Consider the following 17,901-nt stretch of genomic DNA (forward strand, 5'->3'; position numbering starts at 1 on the left):
TTTTTAAGTAGAGACAGGGTTTTACCATGTTGATCAAGCTGGTCTTGAACTCCTGACCTCAGGTTACCCACCTGCCTTGGCCTCCCAAAGTACTGGATGTCAAGCATGAGCCATCGTGCCCAACTCTTACTTTCCTTAATTGAGACGACGATGTAGAGTGGTTTTGAGCACACTAAAACATTTGTTGAGCAGTTTCCTGATGTTCTAGCAAAAAAAAACGTCAATGCTATGTTTCCGAAGGTAACTAGTTTTTAAGTAGAAATTAGTGTAGGGAATGGAAAAACATTGTTTTGGGAAGTAAGAGATTAGCGAAACTTTAATGTATTTAAAATACCTTAAATGTTTCTATGTATGGCTTTTATAAAATAAATAATAGCCTTGTGTAGGTATCTGTTTTATTTAGATCCCAGTTTTTATATGCTGATTAATATATTGCAGTACATCTATAATAATTTCACTTTTAGGGGCTTGAAAGAACTGATCAAGCTTTAAAATTAAATATGAATCCTCAAAATGTTCTGTCAGGACTATAATAGTTCATTCTGGAGTAAGATGGTCAATGATTTTCACATGAAGCCAGGGTAGAGCTGGCAAATCAAAGTTACCTGTGGGGTTTCTCAACCCGTGGCTTCCCAGTCTCTCATATTCTGGTAATTCTATGAATGTGGATTGGTGTAGTAAGGAAGAAAACTGTAACTTATAACAGTCTACTAGGTCATCAGATTTGAGCCTACCCACAAACTCCCACCATCTTACCACCACCCACTAAAACGGAGGCCAGATAGTATTCTTCTTGGCCTCCCAGGACAATCTAGAAAAGTTTTGGAGCATATTCACCCAGAGATGAAATAATAACTCAGCCTTAGTGTACCTGTCTCTCCTCAGTGGTAGTTGTATTATAACTGTGTGTTTGTAGAATCAAGAAGGAAATGGAGTAACAGGTAGAAGGACTGAATCTCTTCACGACTCAGGGTAATATTAGAATTTGTCTGTATTTGCCTCTCAGCCTCAATTTCTTACCTTCCTGTACATGTACTTGGATTTGCTGAAAATTTTGTAAGAAAGCAGAAAATATTCCTATTTCCAGGTCTTATAGAAGACAATACTTGGTGCTTTTAAAATGGTTTTAGGCCAAATGAGGTTTCCTTTATCAGAGTGAGCCAACACATTTGCCAGGGTCAAGCGCAGACTTGCTCAGCTCTGGTTTGAGCATAGGTTGCATATTTGCTCATCTCCTATCTGTATTTTCATAAGGTACAATTCCATATATCTAAATTGCCTGCAACCATGGGAGAACTGTTCTCAAAAGAGACATCAACTCCAATAAGATTATCAACACAGGCAGTATAATTTATCAGGGTAATTTATGAGTTTTATTGATTTAACTTTGGTTAATGATAAGCTTTCTGTTTAACTTGAGAAGACACTGGCAATGCAATTCTCTCCCAATGTCCATCTCCAGTTCTTGAATCAGAATTGTGTTTTTGAAATTTGTTTCCTTATGCTGGGGAAAAAACTCAACTTTTGAGGCCTAGCAGGGATGAACAAATGATGGTCCATGGACCATATCTACTAGCTTTTGTAAAGAAAGCGTTTTGGGAACACAATCATACCCATTTGTTTAAGTATTGTCAATGGCTGCTTTTGTGTGCAATGGCAGAGCTGAGCAGTTACAAAGGAGAACATTCTTTCTATCTACCATAGAACAGGTTTGTTGACTGACCCCTGGTTTACAGGATCCCATGCCCTGGATTATAGCCCCTTTTCAGCTCTCAGCTGTGACTGCCTATCTTATTTACTGTTGGGGGCCGCTATCCACTGAGCACAGCTCCCAGTAGCTACTACGCCCAACAAAAACACGTTGAATACATTTTTTTAAATTATTCAAAATATTTGTTTTAAGGCATTCTCATAAGAATCCTTAAGTAATGCAGATTAAAATAATCTATTCTAACCTGATGGGATTTTTGTTGTTTCTGTTTTGAGACAGAGTCTTGCTCTGCCACCCAGGCTGGAGTGCAGTGGTACAATCTCGGCTCACTGCAATCTCCATCTCCTGGGTTCAAGTGATTCTCATGCCTCAGCTTCCTGAAGAGCTGGCGTTACTGATGTCCACCACCAGGCCGTGCTAATTTCTGTGGTTTTTGGTAGAGATGGAGTTTCACAATGTGAGCAAGGCCGGTCTCAAACTCCTTTCCTCAAGTGATCCACCCACCTCACCCTCAAAAAGTGCTGCGATTAGAGGCATGAGCCATCACACCCAGCCCCTAACCAGATGATTTTATGGGAAATTAAGTAAAACACATCCAGTGATTTGAAAGTGCTTTGCTTCAGGCACCACTGAGAGTTACCAAGAGATCCCAGACTCTTGATGCTCTTTACAATTCCATTGCTTCAAATGATACCCTAGGACCAAATATTCTGGGGGGATTAACTTTCCTCTTCCCTGTTAAGGCTATTGTTTCTTTTAAACCTGTCCCACCTTCAAAAATGCTTTAATCTCTCTCAAGTAATCCCCATCAGTTGGGAGAATGAAACATCAGCTTTCAGAATTTACAGTTAAGGCAAGATATTGCTCAAAGAAGGTCTTATTCCTTAGCTTTTCCAAAAGCATTCAGAGACTCCCTCAAGTACCTACTCGAGCACCACCTAGCCACACCACACTTCTGCAGCCCTGCATGTAGCTCTGTATGAGGCAGTTACATTTTCTTCTCTCTAATTTTTCAAAGTAACTGGATGAGGCCAGGTGCGGTGGCTTATGCCTGTAATCCCCACACTTTGGGAGGCTGAGGCAGGAGAATCATTTGAACCCAGGAGGTGGAGGTTGCAGTGAGCTGAGATCACGCCATTGCACTCCAGCCTGGGTAACAGAGCAAAACCTCTGCCTCAAAACGAAACAGGCAAACAACAACAAAAAGTAACTGGATGAGGAGCTAGAGAAGGAGAAAGCTATGAGGATGGGAAGTTATGACTGGAAGAGTTAGTCGCATTCTCACTCAGTTTTTCTGTCCTTCCAAGAAGAAAATTAAAAATCTGCAAGCCTTTCCATTAATGCAGCCCAAACAGTGAATTCCCAATGGTATTAGTCAATTCAAAGACCCTCTGATCAGTTATATTGCTCAGCTTTTTACATAGCAGCATATTTTATCTCACTTTCACTAATCTCAAGAAAAATATTTACTTTTCCTCTTTAATTGGAAAATATGTTTTTTTTCCCCTATTTTATTTTTGTTCTCCATGAGGCTATTTCTGGAAGAGAAGGATGTGAGCCTTGATTGACAGGATCCCCTGTCTTGCTTTCAGCTGCTTACCTTTACCTCTGCCCCTCAGATTTCCTTCTCCTAACCCATGAAGAGCTGCAGGTACAGCTCTGGGCAGACTCAGGCGACGAGGTACTCAGCTATTAGAACGATGTGTCTTGAACATAATCAAGTTGTGAACATTTTCCTGAATTCAAAATTTTTTTCCTGTCATTTGGAATACCTTCCTCAGCTTTGCTATTTTACCTTCTCTTTCTGAAAAGAGAATACATACACACACATATGCACACACAGATACACACACACATTTATATATATTATGTATCTTTGGCATAAACATGTACACATATTTAGTAATTTCTAATATTTATATATTTATATTTTATAATATGTATTTTATAGTTATTACAACATTTTTTTGGGGAATCAACCTAAGTGTCCATCAATGGATGAATGGATAAAGAAAATGTGGTATACACACACACACACACACACACACACACACACACACACACAATGGGATCTTATTCAACTGTAAAAAGAATGAAATCCTGTCATCCTCAGCAACTGGAGGTCATTATATTAAGTGAAATAAGTCAAAGGCCAGGCACGGTCTCAGGCCTGTAATCCCAGTTATTACAACATTATACACATTAAATATTAATATGATATTAGCTAATGTTAATAATTATGCATATTAATTTTATATCATATTGCTTATAAAATGTAATGCATATTTAAATAGATTTATTTAAGTACACATTTAAATAGAACTGATTATTTTCCTCTTTTGGAGGGTCTCTGAGTAATCAAAGAGAGCAGCATGGGGAAAATAACATGACTGAGCAGGACCTGTGGATTCTCTCCCTAACAGGTTACCAGCACAACTTTAACACCTATGATGACAGCTTCATCACAGACCTTAATACACCCTATGATTATGAGTCTCTGATGCACTACGCACCTTTCTCATTTAACAAGAATGCAAGTGTTCCCACCATCACAGCCAAGATCCCTGAGTTTAACTCCGTTATTGGACAGCGCCTGGATTTCAGTGACATTGATTTAGAGAGGCTGAACCGAATGTACAATTGCAGTGAGTACCTCAGTTTCTGAGAACTGGGCAAACTGGCCTCAACAGAGATTCTCTCAGCCTTAGAGATTTCCTTTTACTCTTCCTTAATATTCTAGCTAAAAGAATAAGAACAAATTGCATAACTTTTGTTGGTCTACCTCCAGACAAAAAACAAACAAACAAAAAACTGTAACACCAACCTTACTTGATGGTTATGAAAAACCAATTATGTAGTTGTGTTCTGTAAAGTCAAAGTACTGAACAAATGTAAGGAGCTGTTATTGTCTACTTTCTTTTGCTTCCTTTGAAGGATGCATTATTATGCAAAGGTCAAGATAGGTAATGGACTTGAAAGTATTCTGTATCCTATAAAATTCTTTACCTACATTAGTTATTCCTAGAGTAATATAATCTTCTGGGGTGGGATGTTTTCTAAAGATGATTCCACTAGCCTTCAGAGATAAAATGTTTGATTCTGTTCAGTAATTATATACAAAAGACCTGCTACGTACAAAGCCAAGTATTAGAGGTACCTTGTTTATGGTTCGTATTTACATAGCAGAGAATGATTATACATTTTTTTTTTTAATCTTGAATCTGTGAGGTAGGTTAGGGCTGTGTCTATATTAGCATGTACTAACATGTGATGACAGTAAGATTTGCATTTGAGAAAAAGTCAAGATAACAGGCTTGCGATCCTGTTGTATTTGAACAATGAGGTTTTAGTGGCTTAAGACATTAGCTATTTGGAACGAAATGTATTTCATTTTTAACCATGATAAAAATATCATTTCCAGCCACAACTCACACTCTTTTGGACCACTGTACTTTTGAGAAGGCAAACATCTGTGGGATGATTCAGGGCACCAGAGATGACACTGACTGGGTCCATAAGGACAGTGGTCAGGCTGGAGAAGTGGATCACACCTTGGTGGGACAATGCACAGGTCAGTGAAAGTGGAAAGTAAACACACTGATATGGTTCACCAGGTTCAACTAGGTTCTGCCAGCCACTATGTTTTGCCTCAATCAGAGTGTTGGTTATTAAACTTGAAAATCTGAACAAGGACAAAGAACATTTCTTGTATCTTAATTATTAACTCAATGAAAAGCATCCAGGCTCTGGGCATGCAAAAGAAAGATGCATTTAAGCACAACTGATATTGATAGATGGTTGATAAGATAAAATTTCAGAAAAAAAGATAAAAATTCGTAAATAAGGGCAATGTCTGTAGAGCCACACCCTCCTATAGAAATATATAATGTGAGCCACATGTGTACTGTGGAATTTTCTAATGTCCACGTGACTCTGGCTCTGTGGCACAACAGGTAATGCATTGGACTTTTAATACCTACATAAAAAAATCAAAGAAAACAGGTGAAATTAATTTTAATAATGTATTTTGTAGCTCAATATATCCAAATAGTAGCATTCAACATGTAATCAATATAAAAGTTATTATGAGATGCTTCACATTTTTCATGCTAAGTATTTTCAACTTGACACATATTTTACTCCTACAGTACCTCTCAGTTTGCACTGACCACAATTCAAGCATTCAATAGCCACACAGGTTTGGTATTGGATAGCACAGCTTCAGATAGTTCCTGTATGCCATTTGTGTAGTGAAAAAGACACACCTGATTTGAAATATGGCTTCACCACTTACTTAGGTGACCACAGAAAGTTGTTGTCATTTGTGTGCTTTTTAAAAAAGTCTTGGCTTTCACAAACCCCCATAAATATCAAGATACTGTTGCCTACTTCACAGTGACAATGGAAGAATAACGCATACAAAGCCCCCACCTGCAGACCAGCAGCTTCACCCTCCATTGTCCCATTTTCCCTTTCTCTCCAGACATTCCATTTATTTTGTTTTTTCTATTTTAGCATTCTTGTATTCCGTGCCCACCATTGAAATCATCTTAACTATATTTGGAAGCTGGTGAAGTTACAGATTATTACAGCTTTTTAAAGACTAGACTGTTGCAAAGTCACTTAGTCCATAACTGTCTGAGAGTTGGTGAGATTCCCTTCCCAGAAGGGTCACAGCCTGTCACCCAGATACCAGGCCACCACAGGGAATGTCAGAGGTGATAAGCCACTGACATGTTTCCTTTACCTTTGGCAGAGAGTAGAAGTTTCTGTCACGGATCAGATTATCAAACATATCATTCCAAGTGTCCAAAGGTTGATCCAAGCCTGAAGTTTTCTCTAAATTTCCATTGTAGCCTCTAATCCAACCTATTCCGTGGCTTGCTGCTAGGTTAATGTGCAATGACCAGCTAAACACAAAGGTGATCTTTATTGTGAGAGGAATCTGCTGAAAGAATGTTCTAGCACCTAGTAAGATGAAAGGACCACACCCCAGAAGAAAGATCTGGAAAAGTTGTGTCATATTAACTTGAGAGGCTATTATGTTTCTTCCACAGGAGTGATTTAATGGAATATGTCTTGCTGGTAGGGAGCTCTCGCATAATTCAGGTGGATGCGTAGACATGAAGAGCTCAAAGGATCCCTTGGGATGATTCCTCTCATTCAAAACCCAGAGAAATGAATAAATACCTAGGTATCGGCAGAGCTGGGGATAATTCAGGCCTCCTGAGTTCTGGGCTTGAATTTTTTGACTCTCAATTCATACTTCCTAGTACACCTAGGCAGGAATTCCTGAGTAAGAATTACCTAGAAACATTTTTAGCCTTGTGTGCTCTTTTTTTCCCCTAACACAGTCATTCAATACATAATTATAATTCAGAGGTTTCAGGCAAGTTCAGATATTGAGAAGAAAATACAAGGGAATATAATTTGCCCTGATTTAGCATTAAAGCCATCGTGATATTTTAAGCTTGGTGGGAAGCTTATTTAAACCATCATTGCTTGCTGCTGATATGAAAGGCAAGTGCCTCAGTTGACGCAGGATGAACCTGGGAGCATTATGGAGCATTGCTGCAGTGCCCGGCACCATACTGTGCACTCATTTTATTTTTATCTTGTGAAATGTTTTGATTGAAGTATTTTTACATGGGGTTGACTGCAGGAACACCGTTTAAAGAACCTCTTTATATTCAAGAATTTTTCATTGTACTCAACTCGGACAAGTGTGTGGTTTACCAAGTGGTATTTGTTTAGCTGGCTTGGTTGTTTTTAGGGGAAAGAGTTTTGAGTTATCTGAGTCAGGTAAATACCACCTCTGGCACTAATGTAGACACTTTTCATCCTCTTCAGGGTTCTTCTAATGCCTTCCTTTACATTCAGGAGAAATTCCCATTTAGTCTGTCATGTGTCCTGAATGGCCCTTCTGATAATACAGTAAAGATTGTTTTTGCCACTGATAACACACCCAGTTATCAGACTAGCCACAGGGGAAACTGAACCCTTATCATTGTCAATGTTTAAAACCAAATCCTAAGCCTTTGAATTCCACAGTGTCTTATACAATGAGGAGACCATCCTAACTCTTTTCCTTGGAATGAATTTCTAATTTAAAGAATGAAGCCAATGAGGAAAATAGAATTCATCTCACAGACACCAAATTCCATCAAACAAACAAACGTTGCTTGAAGCCTGTGTTTCTTTAAGTCAGAGGTATACATTTCACAATCTTGGAGCAAAGGCAATCAAATGCAACTGTGAAGAGCGAGCTTTAGCTGGTGACTAAGTCCATTGAGACACAATATTTACTGACAAATGCCCTTCTTTTTCCTTTTCTCAGAAGAGTTCTAGCTTTTGTTGCCTGGACAATGGCTGTGGTTCACTATTTCACTATTTCCCCCAGCCTGGGGTGTGGGAAGCCAGAGATGTGATGTTTGGGTGCTCTTTCCATAGGTGCCGGCTACTTCATGCAGTTCAGCACCAGCTCGGGGTCAGCAGAAGAGGCAGCCCTACTGGAGTCTCGGATTCTTTACCCAAAGAGGAAGGAGCAGTGCCTGCAATTTTTCTATAAAATGACAGGAAGCCCTTCAGACAGACTCACTGTCTGGGTCAGGAGGGATGACAGCACAGGCAATGTTCGCAAGCTGGTCAAGGTGCAGACTTTTCAAGGTACTTAGAGACATTCATACAAGGAATCGTGTGGCTTAAAACCTGGATTCCTCCTTCTTCTCCTCCTTCCATCTTGGCTCCTATTCCTCCTTCTTCTTTCTCTCTTCCTCCTTTTCCTCCACCCACTTTCTTCTCTTCTCAGAGCCTAACATAATATATGGCATGTTTTAATTACTCTGAATGTTTTAACTACTCAGAAATTAGAAGTAGTATCTTAGATTTAGGCAGGGCTGAAATATACTTTTGTAAGAAGCCAATCAGAATATAGAAATCCAGTTTTCACTAGAACTTTAAAGAAAGCAAAGGCTAAGACTGAGAAAATGGATGATTCAGGAGTGGAGATCAGAAGGTAAAAGACATGTGGGAACTGATGCTGCTGGAGAGAGAGTAAATGGTTGACCATCTCACACCTGTAATCCCAACACTTTGGGAGGCCAAGGTGGGCAGATCACGAGGTCAGGAGTTCAAGATCATCCTGGCCAACAGAGTGAAACCCCATCTCTACTAAAAATCCAAAAATTAGCGGGGCATGGCATGGACCTGTAGTCCCAGTTATTTGGGAGGCTGAGACAGGAGAATCATTTGAACCTGGGAGGTGGAGGTTGCAGTGAGCCAAGATTGCACCACTGTACTCCAGCCCTGGTGACAGAATGAGACTCCATCTCAAAAGAAAAAAAATAGTTGACCATGGTGTTTTGCATCTGTTTCAGAAAACCAAGTGATGCCATCATTTAACATGCTAAAGTAATTTGAACCCTACTTGTGAAGTCGGTGGGAAATAAGTCATTTGTATATATTATCTTTCTACAATCACTTATGTGTTCCTAAGTGTCACTTTTTATATTTACGTAAGAAGGCCAGCATCTAAATGATTATAGATAGAGAAATTTTTTGTTGAAAAGTAGGAAAACTTGTCTCCCTTTTTCTAGTTATGAATGAACCACCACCACAACAAAGGAAAACAAATACTTTGTTTATAACCCTGGATCTTGATTTATGGCCAGATTATCCTAGCATCCAACTGCCTATCTTAGCCTTTAATTTCTCAGTTGAAATGAGTCCAGAGAAAGGAATTATTTTTTATATACCTGCTGCTTTTCAAGAAGAAAGCTTCCTTAGAGGTCATTTGTAAGAACAGAGTTAGGATTTTCTGATGGTTGGCTTACAAAATGGCTATTTTATATGATTAAGCCTAACACTTGGGCTTTCGGTGCTAACATTAGGGGTTGCAGTTGAACCAGCGAACTCAGGAGGAAATCCAGTACCTGTAGAATTATACTGATAGTGGAAAACAAATTCATGGTTAAGATTTGAATATGAATTTTAAAATAAATCATAGCATTTTAAAAAACCATTTTCCTTATTAGATACGTAACTCTGGAAGTTACTTAACCGGTTTACAATAGTACCTATTTTATAGGGCTGTTGTGAGGATTTAATGAGATCACTTATGGGAAGCACATGGCACTGTGCCAAACTCATAATAAGTACTCATTACATGTTGGCCACAATTCTCACCAACATTATTCTCTGTCCTCAGGAGATGATGATCATAATTGGAAAATTGCCCATGTGGTGCTCAAAGAAGAACGGAAGTTTCGCTACCTTTTCCAGGGCACAAAAGGCAGCCCTCAGAACTCAACTGGGGGAATTTACCTGGATGACATCACTCTGACTGAAACCCCCTGCCCCACAGGGGTCTGGACAGTCCGGAATTTCTCCCAAGTCCTTGAGAACATCAGCCCAGGAGACAAGCTGCAGAGCCCTCGATTCTACAATTCAGAGGGATATGGTTTTGGGTTAACTTTATACCCCCACGGCAGAGCAAGCTCTGGCAGCTCTGGCTACTTGGGACTTACTTTTCACCTGTGTAGTGGGGAGAATGATGCTATCCTGGAGTGGCCGGTAGAAAACAGACAGGTGATAATGACCATCCTTGATCAGGAGCCTGATGTCAGGAATAGGATGTCCTCAAGCATGGTGTTCACTACCTCCAAGTTGCACACATCTCCAGGTGGGTGATGTCAGCATAAATAAGCACTGCCCCTCAACCCAGAAAGGCCCACAGATGTGATTCTGTAGTCCAAGAAAGAGTAACGTTCTCCTCACATGGTCCCCTTGGCAATCTCATTAACATAGTCATGTTGGAGTTCCAAGTTAAGATGTTCAATGCCATCACATCCTCCTTCCCTTTCCTAAATTCACTCATCAAACATCTATTCAGGGCTTACCATATGCCAAATTCTGTGCTGGGTACTTAGAATACAAGTGAATCAGCTGGTTACTGCCTCATTGAGGTCATTGTGATTGAGGAGACAGATACTGCTAATCATTTATTAGATACCCAGAACTTGCTAGGCTCTGTGCAGAGCTAATGTACTTACTCCTAAAATAGTACTGAATGCCACTATGTCCATGAAATAAACTTCCATCAGTTAAGAAATGAGCAAACTGTTTTTTTCTTTACAAAAGAGAAGACATAGGCCTCATAAGACAGAAGCCATAGCTGTCCCTCTCTCTTCATTAAGGAAGTCGCTCAGTAGCAGACAACTGATCACTGAGAGCTGTGATTCTCTGCCTCTCCCATCTTTCAAATCTGAATTGCAGTTCTCCTGGAAAGAGAAAATAGCCTAACTTTTCTCCAACAGTTTTATTTTTCTGATGAACAAAGCCCTATATCCTCATTAAAGACAAACTGGAAAGTGAAATATAAAGAGGTAATGTGATTTTATGTTACCTACAACTTTGCAGAGATAAATGACACTGTCATCTGGGACAGGCCGTCCAGGGTGGGAACCTATCATACGGACTGTAATTGTTTCAGAAGCATCAGCTGGGGCTGGAGTGGTTTCATCTCCCACCAAATGCTAAAAAGGAGGAGTTTCCTGAAAAATGATGACCTCATCATGTTTGTGGACTTTGAAGGTACTTTTGTTGGTCTTCGTGAGTAAATAATCCTATGCTCTTGGTGCTCTACTGATTTTATCCTGATTTTAAAGCACTCGTGGAGGGTGGGGACGAGGTCACAAAAATGTGTTGTAGAAAAAATACTCCTTCTATTCAAGTGGCCAAGGACTCACATCTTTAACTGTCCTTGAAAGAAACTGAAATTTTAGTGTCATCTTTTTGATAATTTTATCAAAGGTAACAGTTCACTGATTTCAGTTTAGTTTCCATCAGTCTGTCCATGCTAGCTTTACACTACATTTTGCAAATTCAATAAATAAAAATGTGAGTTGATTATTTTAAAATTTTTTAAAAAGCCACTTTTCCGTGTCACTAAGGGTGATGTCCATGGGAGATAGAAGCAGGCTGGGGAACTTTCACCAGAAGTGGGAGTTAATTGTAGTCAGTTACTAATCCTGGCTCTTCCTTATGACTCTATTTCCTGAAGATATCACCCACCTCGAGCAGACTGAAGTTCCCATTAAAGGCCAAAGACTGAGCCCCCAAGGCCTCGTTCTCCAAGGCCAGGAACAGCAGGTCTCCGAAGAAGGCTCGGGAAAGGCCGTGATAGAAGAAGCCCCACCTGTCAGCCTCAGCCAGGGGCAGCCCAGCCGACAGAAGCGGTCAGTGGAAAACATGGGCCCCCTGGAGGACCATAACTGGCCACAGTACTTCAGAGACCCATGTGACCCAAACCCTTGCCAAAATGACGGCATCTGTGTGAATGAGAAGGGGATGGCGAGCTGCAGGTAGGCTCTGTGGCTGACGAGACAGGGAAGCCAGCAGACCTGGGTGGTGTGCATGCTTACCCCTGGTAAAGGGTACTGTTTGCAGAGCAGGGCAAAGGCTACGCAAAATGGTCAACTGGGTGCGGTTTTCCTTGACTCTTCGTGGGCTTACGCTGCCAGGACAGAGGCGTCCCAGGTCTCCTTGTCTCTTGATTTTCATCCCTTTTCCTCCTTTGGGGCATTGTCATCAGCATCTTGGATACTCCTGGAATTTCTATAACATCCAAGATGGCTTTCAGCCTAGGGACTTTCTACTCCATGACAGTGGGTCTCAAGATGAAGGTTAAATCTTTACTGACTATGGATGCTCCTAATGATTATTATTCTGTGGTCTGTCATTTACACTGTGCTATTATTACAGTTATATTTTCAATAATAGTAATAAGAACTCCTGATATTTCTGACCCCTCGCTATGCACCCTGAGCATCTTACATGCATTATCTAAATTCACGATCACTGCCACCTGTGACATAAGGGCTCTCCTTGGCCCCATTTAGTGTATCAAGAAACTGAAGCTTAGAAAGATTAAGTGATTTATCTAAAATGTACCCAGATGGAAAATGCTGAAGCTGGGGCTTGCATCTAGGTCTGTCTGGCAGCATAGTTTGCTATATTTAAGAGTTCTTTTTACAATGTTTGCTTGTATAAAACCCTAAAAACTGTCTCATAAAAAGATGGAGGTGATGACAGAAGCAACAGTTCCATTTGACAGTAGCAGATGTAGAAACCACTCTGCCAATCTCAAAATTTTATATTTCTTCTTAGTTCTTTTTAGTCTCCACTGTTTTCTTTTTGTAGCTTTTATTTTGAAATAACTTTAGACTTTCAGATACAGAAATACTACAGAGACTTTCGCTATACCATTCACCCACTCAGCTTTCCCTAATGTTAGCATATTGCACAAACCACAGTACAATTAGTGTAGCTAAGACATGAACATTGGCACAATGCTAATACATAGATTACAGGCCTTATTCACCTTTTCCCAGTTTTCCCACTAATGTCCTTTTTTGCTTTAGGATCCAGTTCAGGATCTCAGGTTATATTTAGCTTTTATGTCTTCTGTCTCCTAATCCCCTCCAATCTGAGACAATTCCTCAGTTCTTTCTTGTCTTTCATTACCTTGACGCTTTTGAAGATTACCGGTCAGGGATATATTTTGGGTAAATTTTTCATTAATTTGGGTTTATCTTGTTCTCTCACGATGAGATCAAGGTTACACATTTGTGACAAGATTGGTAAATACGTGATATGCCTTCTCACTGCATCATGTGAGCAGGTACACGATGCCGATACCTGTCATTACCGGGGATGTCAACCTTCATCGTCCGGCCAGCAGCACATTGGCCAGGCCTCGCTACGGAAGAGTTACCATTTCCTCCTCTGTAATTAATATATATCTTGGGAGGGATATTTCAAGATCACAGAGACATTCTGCTTTTCCTCAAATCCTCACACTAATTTCAGCATCTACTGACACATCCTACCTGCAATACTCACCACTGGGATCTTCTAATGTTAATTTCCTATTTCCTTCACATCCATTCATTTGAATTGTTCTGTAAAGAATAATGACCCCTTCACCCCGTTAATTTGTTTATGCGATTATTTATTTCTATCACTAAGGAATCATAAACATTTATTTTATTCAGTGGGCTCTGTTGCAATAATTTCATTATTCATTTTGTTGCTTCTGTTGTCCCAGCTTTGGCCTCTGCGAGCTCTTCCAGGTTGACTCCTGCGCTCTTTCAACACCAGACCTTATGAACACAATGTGACTTTCTGGCACAATAGCATACTCTAGGCTCATCTTTTATTTTCCCTGCCCCACCCATAGAATCAATCACTCTTCCAGGAAGCCCTCTGGTTCCTTTTATTGGGGAAGGCTCACCTGTTTATGGCCTCCAAAGCCATGGATCTGCCTGTCTTTGCCTGATAGGCCCTTGGATGCCAGATTCCAATATGTTTCCCTAATAGGCATCATCCTTCTCAGGCTAAGGGAGGCCAGGATTGCCACTTATACGTCAGCCTCTCCTTGGCCTCTCCTAGAAACCTGCAGCTTAGAGTTGGCAGAATAAATTTTTCTAAAGTAACACTAGGGGATATCACTAAGTTGTGTTTGGAGGGAACTGGGTCAGAAAAAAAAATGGAATAAACTTGCTATTACTCACTGATTTCTAAGAAGTCAATTCCCAAGATAGAGAGGAGTCCTTGGAAGGTAAAATCATTCAAGATTTGTAAAAGAAAATATTGACTTATTTTTCCTTTTCTTGGTGGGGGATGGAGTTTCACTCTTGTTGCCCAGGCTGAAGTACAATGGCACCATCTTGGCTCACTGCAACCTCCACCTCCCGGGTTCAGGCAATGCTCCTGCCTCAGCCTCTTGAGTAGGTGGGGTTACAGGTGCCTGCCACCACGCCTGGCTAGTTTTTTTTTTTTTAATATGTTCACCATGTTGGCCAAGCTGGTCTCGAACACCTGACCTCAGGTGATCCACCTGCCTTGGCCTCCCAAAGTGCTGGGATTACAGGCATGTGCCACCGCACCTGGCCAGAAGATGCTGACTCCTGGTTGTTTCACTCTGCCCTGTAGAATTCTGCTGAGTAGACTTTCTAGTGGGAATATTTGAAACAAAGGCTGGAATTGTTATAAAGGTATGGATGAGACATTACTGTTTATATGCTTTGGTTCTAAGATTGTCAGCTGATCTTTATACTAGATAACATTAAGGTACAAAACTAAGGGCTGGCCCTTATGTGTCAAATACCTTGATAAGTGCCATGTCCTCATTATTTCATGTGAACTTCAGGGCAGCCTCCTCAGACAGTGACAGTACAATAACCTTACGGTAATATTTTATTTGATACTATTTAGAAGTTTTCAAACTATAACTGATGCTCTAAGTCAGACTGTAGCTCAAGAATCTCCTTTGTAGCTTATATTCTTAGCCAGTGTCAGGCAATGTATTCCTATAGTGTCTCAAACCTTCCTCCTGAATCCTTGGTGGCTGAGAATCCTGGATCTGGAGGCATACCTCTTGGGATTAAATTGCAAGTGTGAAATTCTTACTAACAATGTGGCCTTGAGCAAGTTTTGTAACTTTCCTATAAGATGAAGATGATGAGAATGGCCAAGTAATAGCCTCCACCTCAAAGGGTTGTTGCAGGGTTAAATCAGTTGATTCATATACAGCATTTGAAATGAAACCAGGCACCAGGGAGACCTGCTCAGTGAGCATTTGCCATTTCTATTGCTGTGGTGATATAGGTTGCTAGGAGGCACCTGAGGCCTGGGTGGTTCCCACACTCCCTTCACATCCTTTTCTCTTAGGTGCATCTCTGGACATGCCTTCTTCTACACGGGGGAACACTGTCAGGCCATGCAGGTGCACAGCAGCGTCCTGGGCCTGGCCATTGGAGGCACAGCTGGCGTGATCTTCTTGATCTTCTCCATCATCACCATCCTCTCCCAAAGGCCAAGGAAGTGACCTGCCTGCTGGCATTGGCCAGACTGCACAAGCACCGCCTCCATAAAGGGCCTCCTTTCCCATGGTCAGTGCAGTTCAAGGCAGCTTTTTTTTTTTTTTTTTAATCAGCCTTGCTTTGAATAAGACCTCCAAGGACTAAGCCTCCAGCCCTATGTGTAACCCTTGTAATGTTTATGCCCCACATAATTCTGTTATCCTGCTATGTGCTCCTAATGTATCTAGTGTGTCCGGTGATAACACTCATCACACTTCATTGTAAATCACTTGTTTGATTGACTGTCTTTCCCATAGACTGTAAGCTCCATGTGGGCAGGCACATGTCATCTTCATTGACCATGCTAGCCCAAGTGCCTAGACACAAGGCTGGCACATTGTGGGCACTCAACAAAGATTTAATGAGTAAAACAATAAAAGAATGAATAAGATATAGAAAATCTCATTTCTATTTCAGATCAAATATGTATAACGAAATTCATATGTTGAATATGTTAGAATCAAATACTCATTTAGCATTAGACACAGTAGTGTCATTATTCTTTTAAGATCTTGTTAAGGATTTCAAATAAAAGTTCTTCTAGGCAGCCATGCTTCACAGCATTTGCTTTCCTCTGTGATTCTAAGAGAAAGCCTTTAATAAATTTAATAAATATTGAGTTAGCACCTTCTTTGTATCTGGTATTGTATGTAAGCATGGGTGTGCATGTGTGTGTTGAAGGGTGGGGGTGTTCAAAAGCTTTCCCAGATCTTTTAAGTGTAATAGTATATTTTATATGCTATTTATACACATTATCATATTAACGAACTGAAGGTATCAGAGAACTTTAAAAAAGTATTTTTAGATACGCTTTTTTTCATAGTTCCTAAGGAGATAAAATCTAGCTGGGGCAAGGAAATTCCAAGATAGATCAACTGAAAAACAAAAACAAAAACAGCTAAGTTTCTATACCCAATCAGCGAAGAGCCAGCTCTGGAAGTTTAATAAAAGAAAAGATTTTAAGGATTCTGAATGGTCCTTTAAGTTATCAGGTTTCCTAAGTAGAGGCTTTATGACAATTTTGTAGAGTTAAAATGCACTGGAAACAAAATGAGAGTAGAAGAGTTTCTTTAATGCAGAAGTATCAGAACAGTTTGTAGCAAGTGAAAACGGCACCTCAGAGGGCAATAACCCGCAAACTTGAGGTGCATCCATATTCCAGGGATGGCTGATTACAACAAAGCAGGGCCACACCCCCAGAGTTTCCAGGTCAGTAGATCTAGGGTGGGATCTAAGAATGTACATTCTTAAATGTGCAAGGATCTAACAAGATCTAAGAATGTGTCAGGATCTAATAAGTTCCCAGGCCAAGCTGCTACTGCTACTGACTCCCCCACAACCCCCACCTCACAGACACCTTGTGAACCACTGCTCTAGTGGACAGAAAACAGGTCTGGAAGCCAAGCAAGCATCGTGGCTGCAGGCCTGGATTGCCCGACCAGCTAGCTGGGTAATTTTAGTAAGAAATCATTTAAGCTCTTGGTCTTAGTTTACTAACTTGTGGATAATAGCTATCTCCTTCCACACGACTTTACCACCTTCAGAGTAGCAGAGTAATACAGTGGGCTAATGAATGTGAACCTATCTTAGAGTTTAATATGTATGAAAATATTACTATTCAATGTTCAGACTAGATAGGAAGCTATCCTATCACTAGCCAAGTTATATTATGTCCAAGATGAAATTGGAAATGGATTCCAGCTTTGTTTTTCTCTGTGCTTCACAGTTCTGCAAACCCTCCACTAACTCAGAGCCAGGCCTGAAGAAAGCCATGCCCTTAATACTCTGCTCAGTATCTGACCTCAGAAGTGAACTCCGGGCTTTATTGGTGCCGCTGCTGTTATTTTCCTTTTGTTTTATTAAAAGGAGCATGCTCTGGTCCATCTCAGTGGGAAAGGCCCCATCCCAAACCAAGGACAATGTTTCTTAAATATGTGAGTTTCTCTCTATGGAGGAAGCAGCAGCTCAGATTTCAAAGACAACCTAGTATTTTCATCTAGTACTGCAGATTAAAACTGCTAGGTCAAAATAATGATAAGGAGGTACCAGAATGAGGGTAGAGCATTTCGATAGTTATTTCTCTCTAGATTCTCATCCAGCACCATGTGTACTATCTATGTTCATCACTCTTGGTTATTAATGGTCACCTCTGTGGATTGATTAATGATCTGCCTCACTATAGATCTGACATGGTATTCAGCTTTTCTTTGAGCCCAAAAACCTCAATCATTCCAGAAGGACTAGCAGATACTTTATTCTTTTAAGGTG

The 17,901-nt window shown here is 40.4% G+C and overlaps 1 protein-coding gene across 2 annotated transcripts in view; it reads left to right on the forward strand.

Moving 5' to 3' along the window:
• Nucleotides 1-16,259, forward strand: part of MEP1A (meprin A subunit alpha) — a 39,544-nt gene extending 23,285 nt beyond the window's left edge. Inside the window, exons 8-14 of one of the 2 annotated variants that reach the window (XM_003923084.4) lie at nucleotides 4,135-4,356; nucleotides 5,133-5,282; nucleotides 8,162-8,377; nucleotides 9,918-10,391; nucleotides 11,129-11,302; nucleotides 11,772-12,072; nucleotides 15,443-16,259. In XM_003923084.4, coding sequence (XP_003923133.3) covers nucleotides 4,135-4,356; nucleotides 5,133-5,282; nucleotides 8,162-8,377; nucleotides 9,918-10,391; nucleotides 11,129-11,302; nucleotides 11,772-12,072; nucleotides 15,443-15,599 — 1,694 coding nt within the window. In that variant the 3' untranslated portion in view covers nucleotides 15,600-16,259. The remainder of the gene's footprint in view (nucleotides 1-4,134; nucleotides 4,357-5,132; nucleotides 5,283-8,161; nucleotides 8,378-9,917; nucleotides 10,392-11,128; nucleotides 11,303-11,771; nucleotides 12,073-15,442) is intronic. The other variant, XM_010333974.3, reaches the window with a different exon arrangement.
• Nucleotides 16,260-17,901: the final 1,642 nt, after the last annotated feature.

The sequence above is a fragment of the Saimiri boliviensis genome, chromosome 4 (genome assembly GCF_048565385.1).
Source record: "Saimiri boliviensis isolate mSaiBol1 chromosome 4, mSaiBol1.pri, whole genome shotgun sequence".
NCBI classification, from domain to species: domain Eukaryota; kingdom Metazoa; phylum Chordata; class Mammalia; order Primates; family Cebidae; genus Saimiri; species Saimiri boliviensis.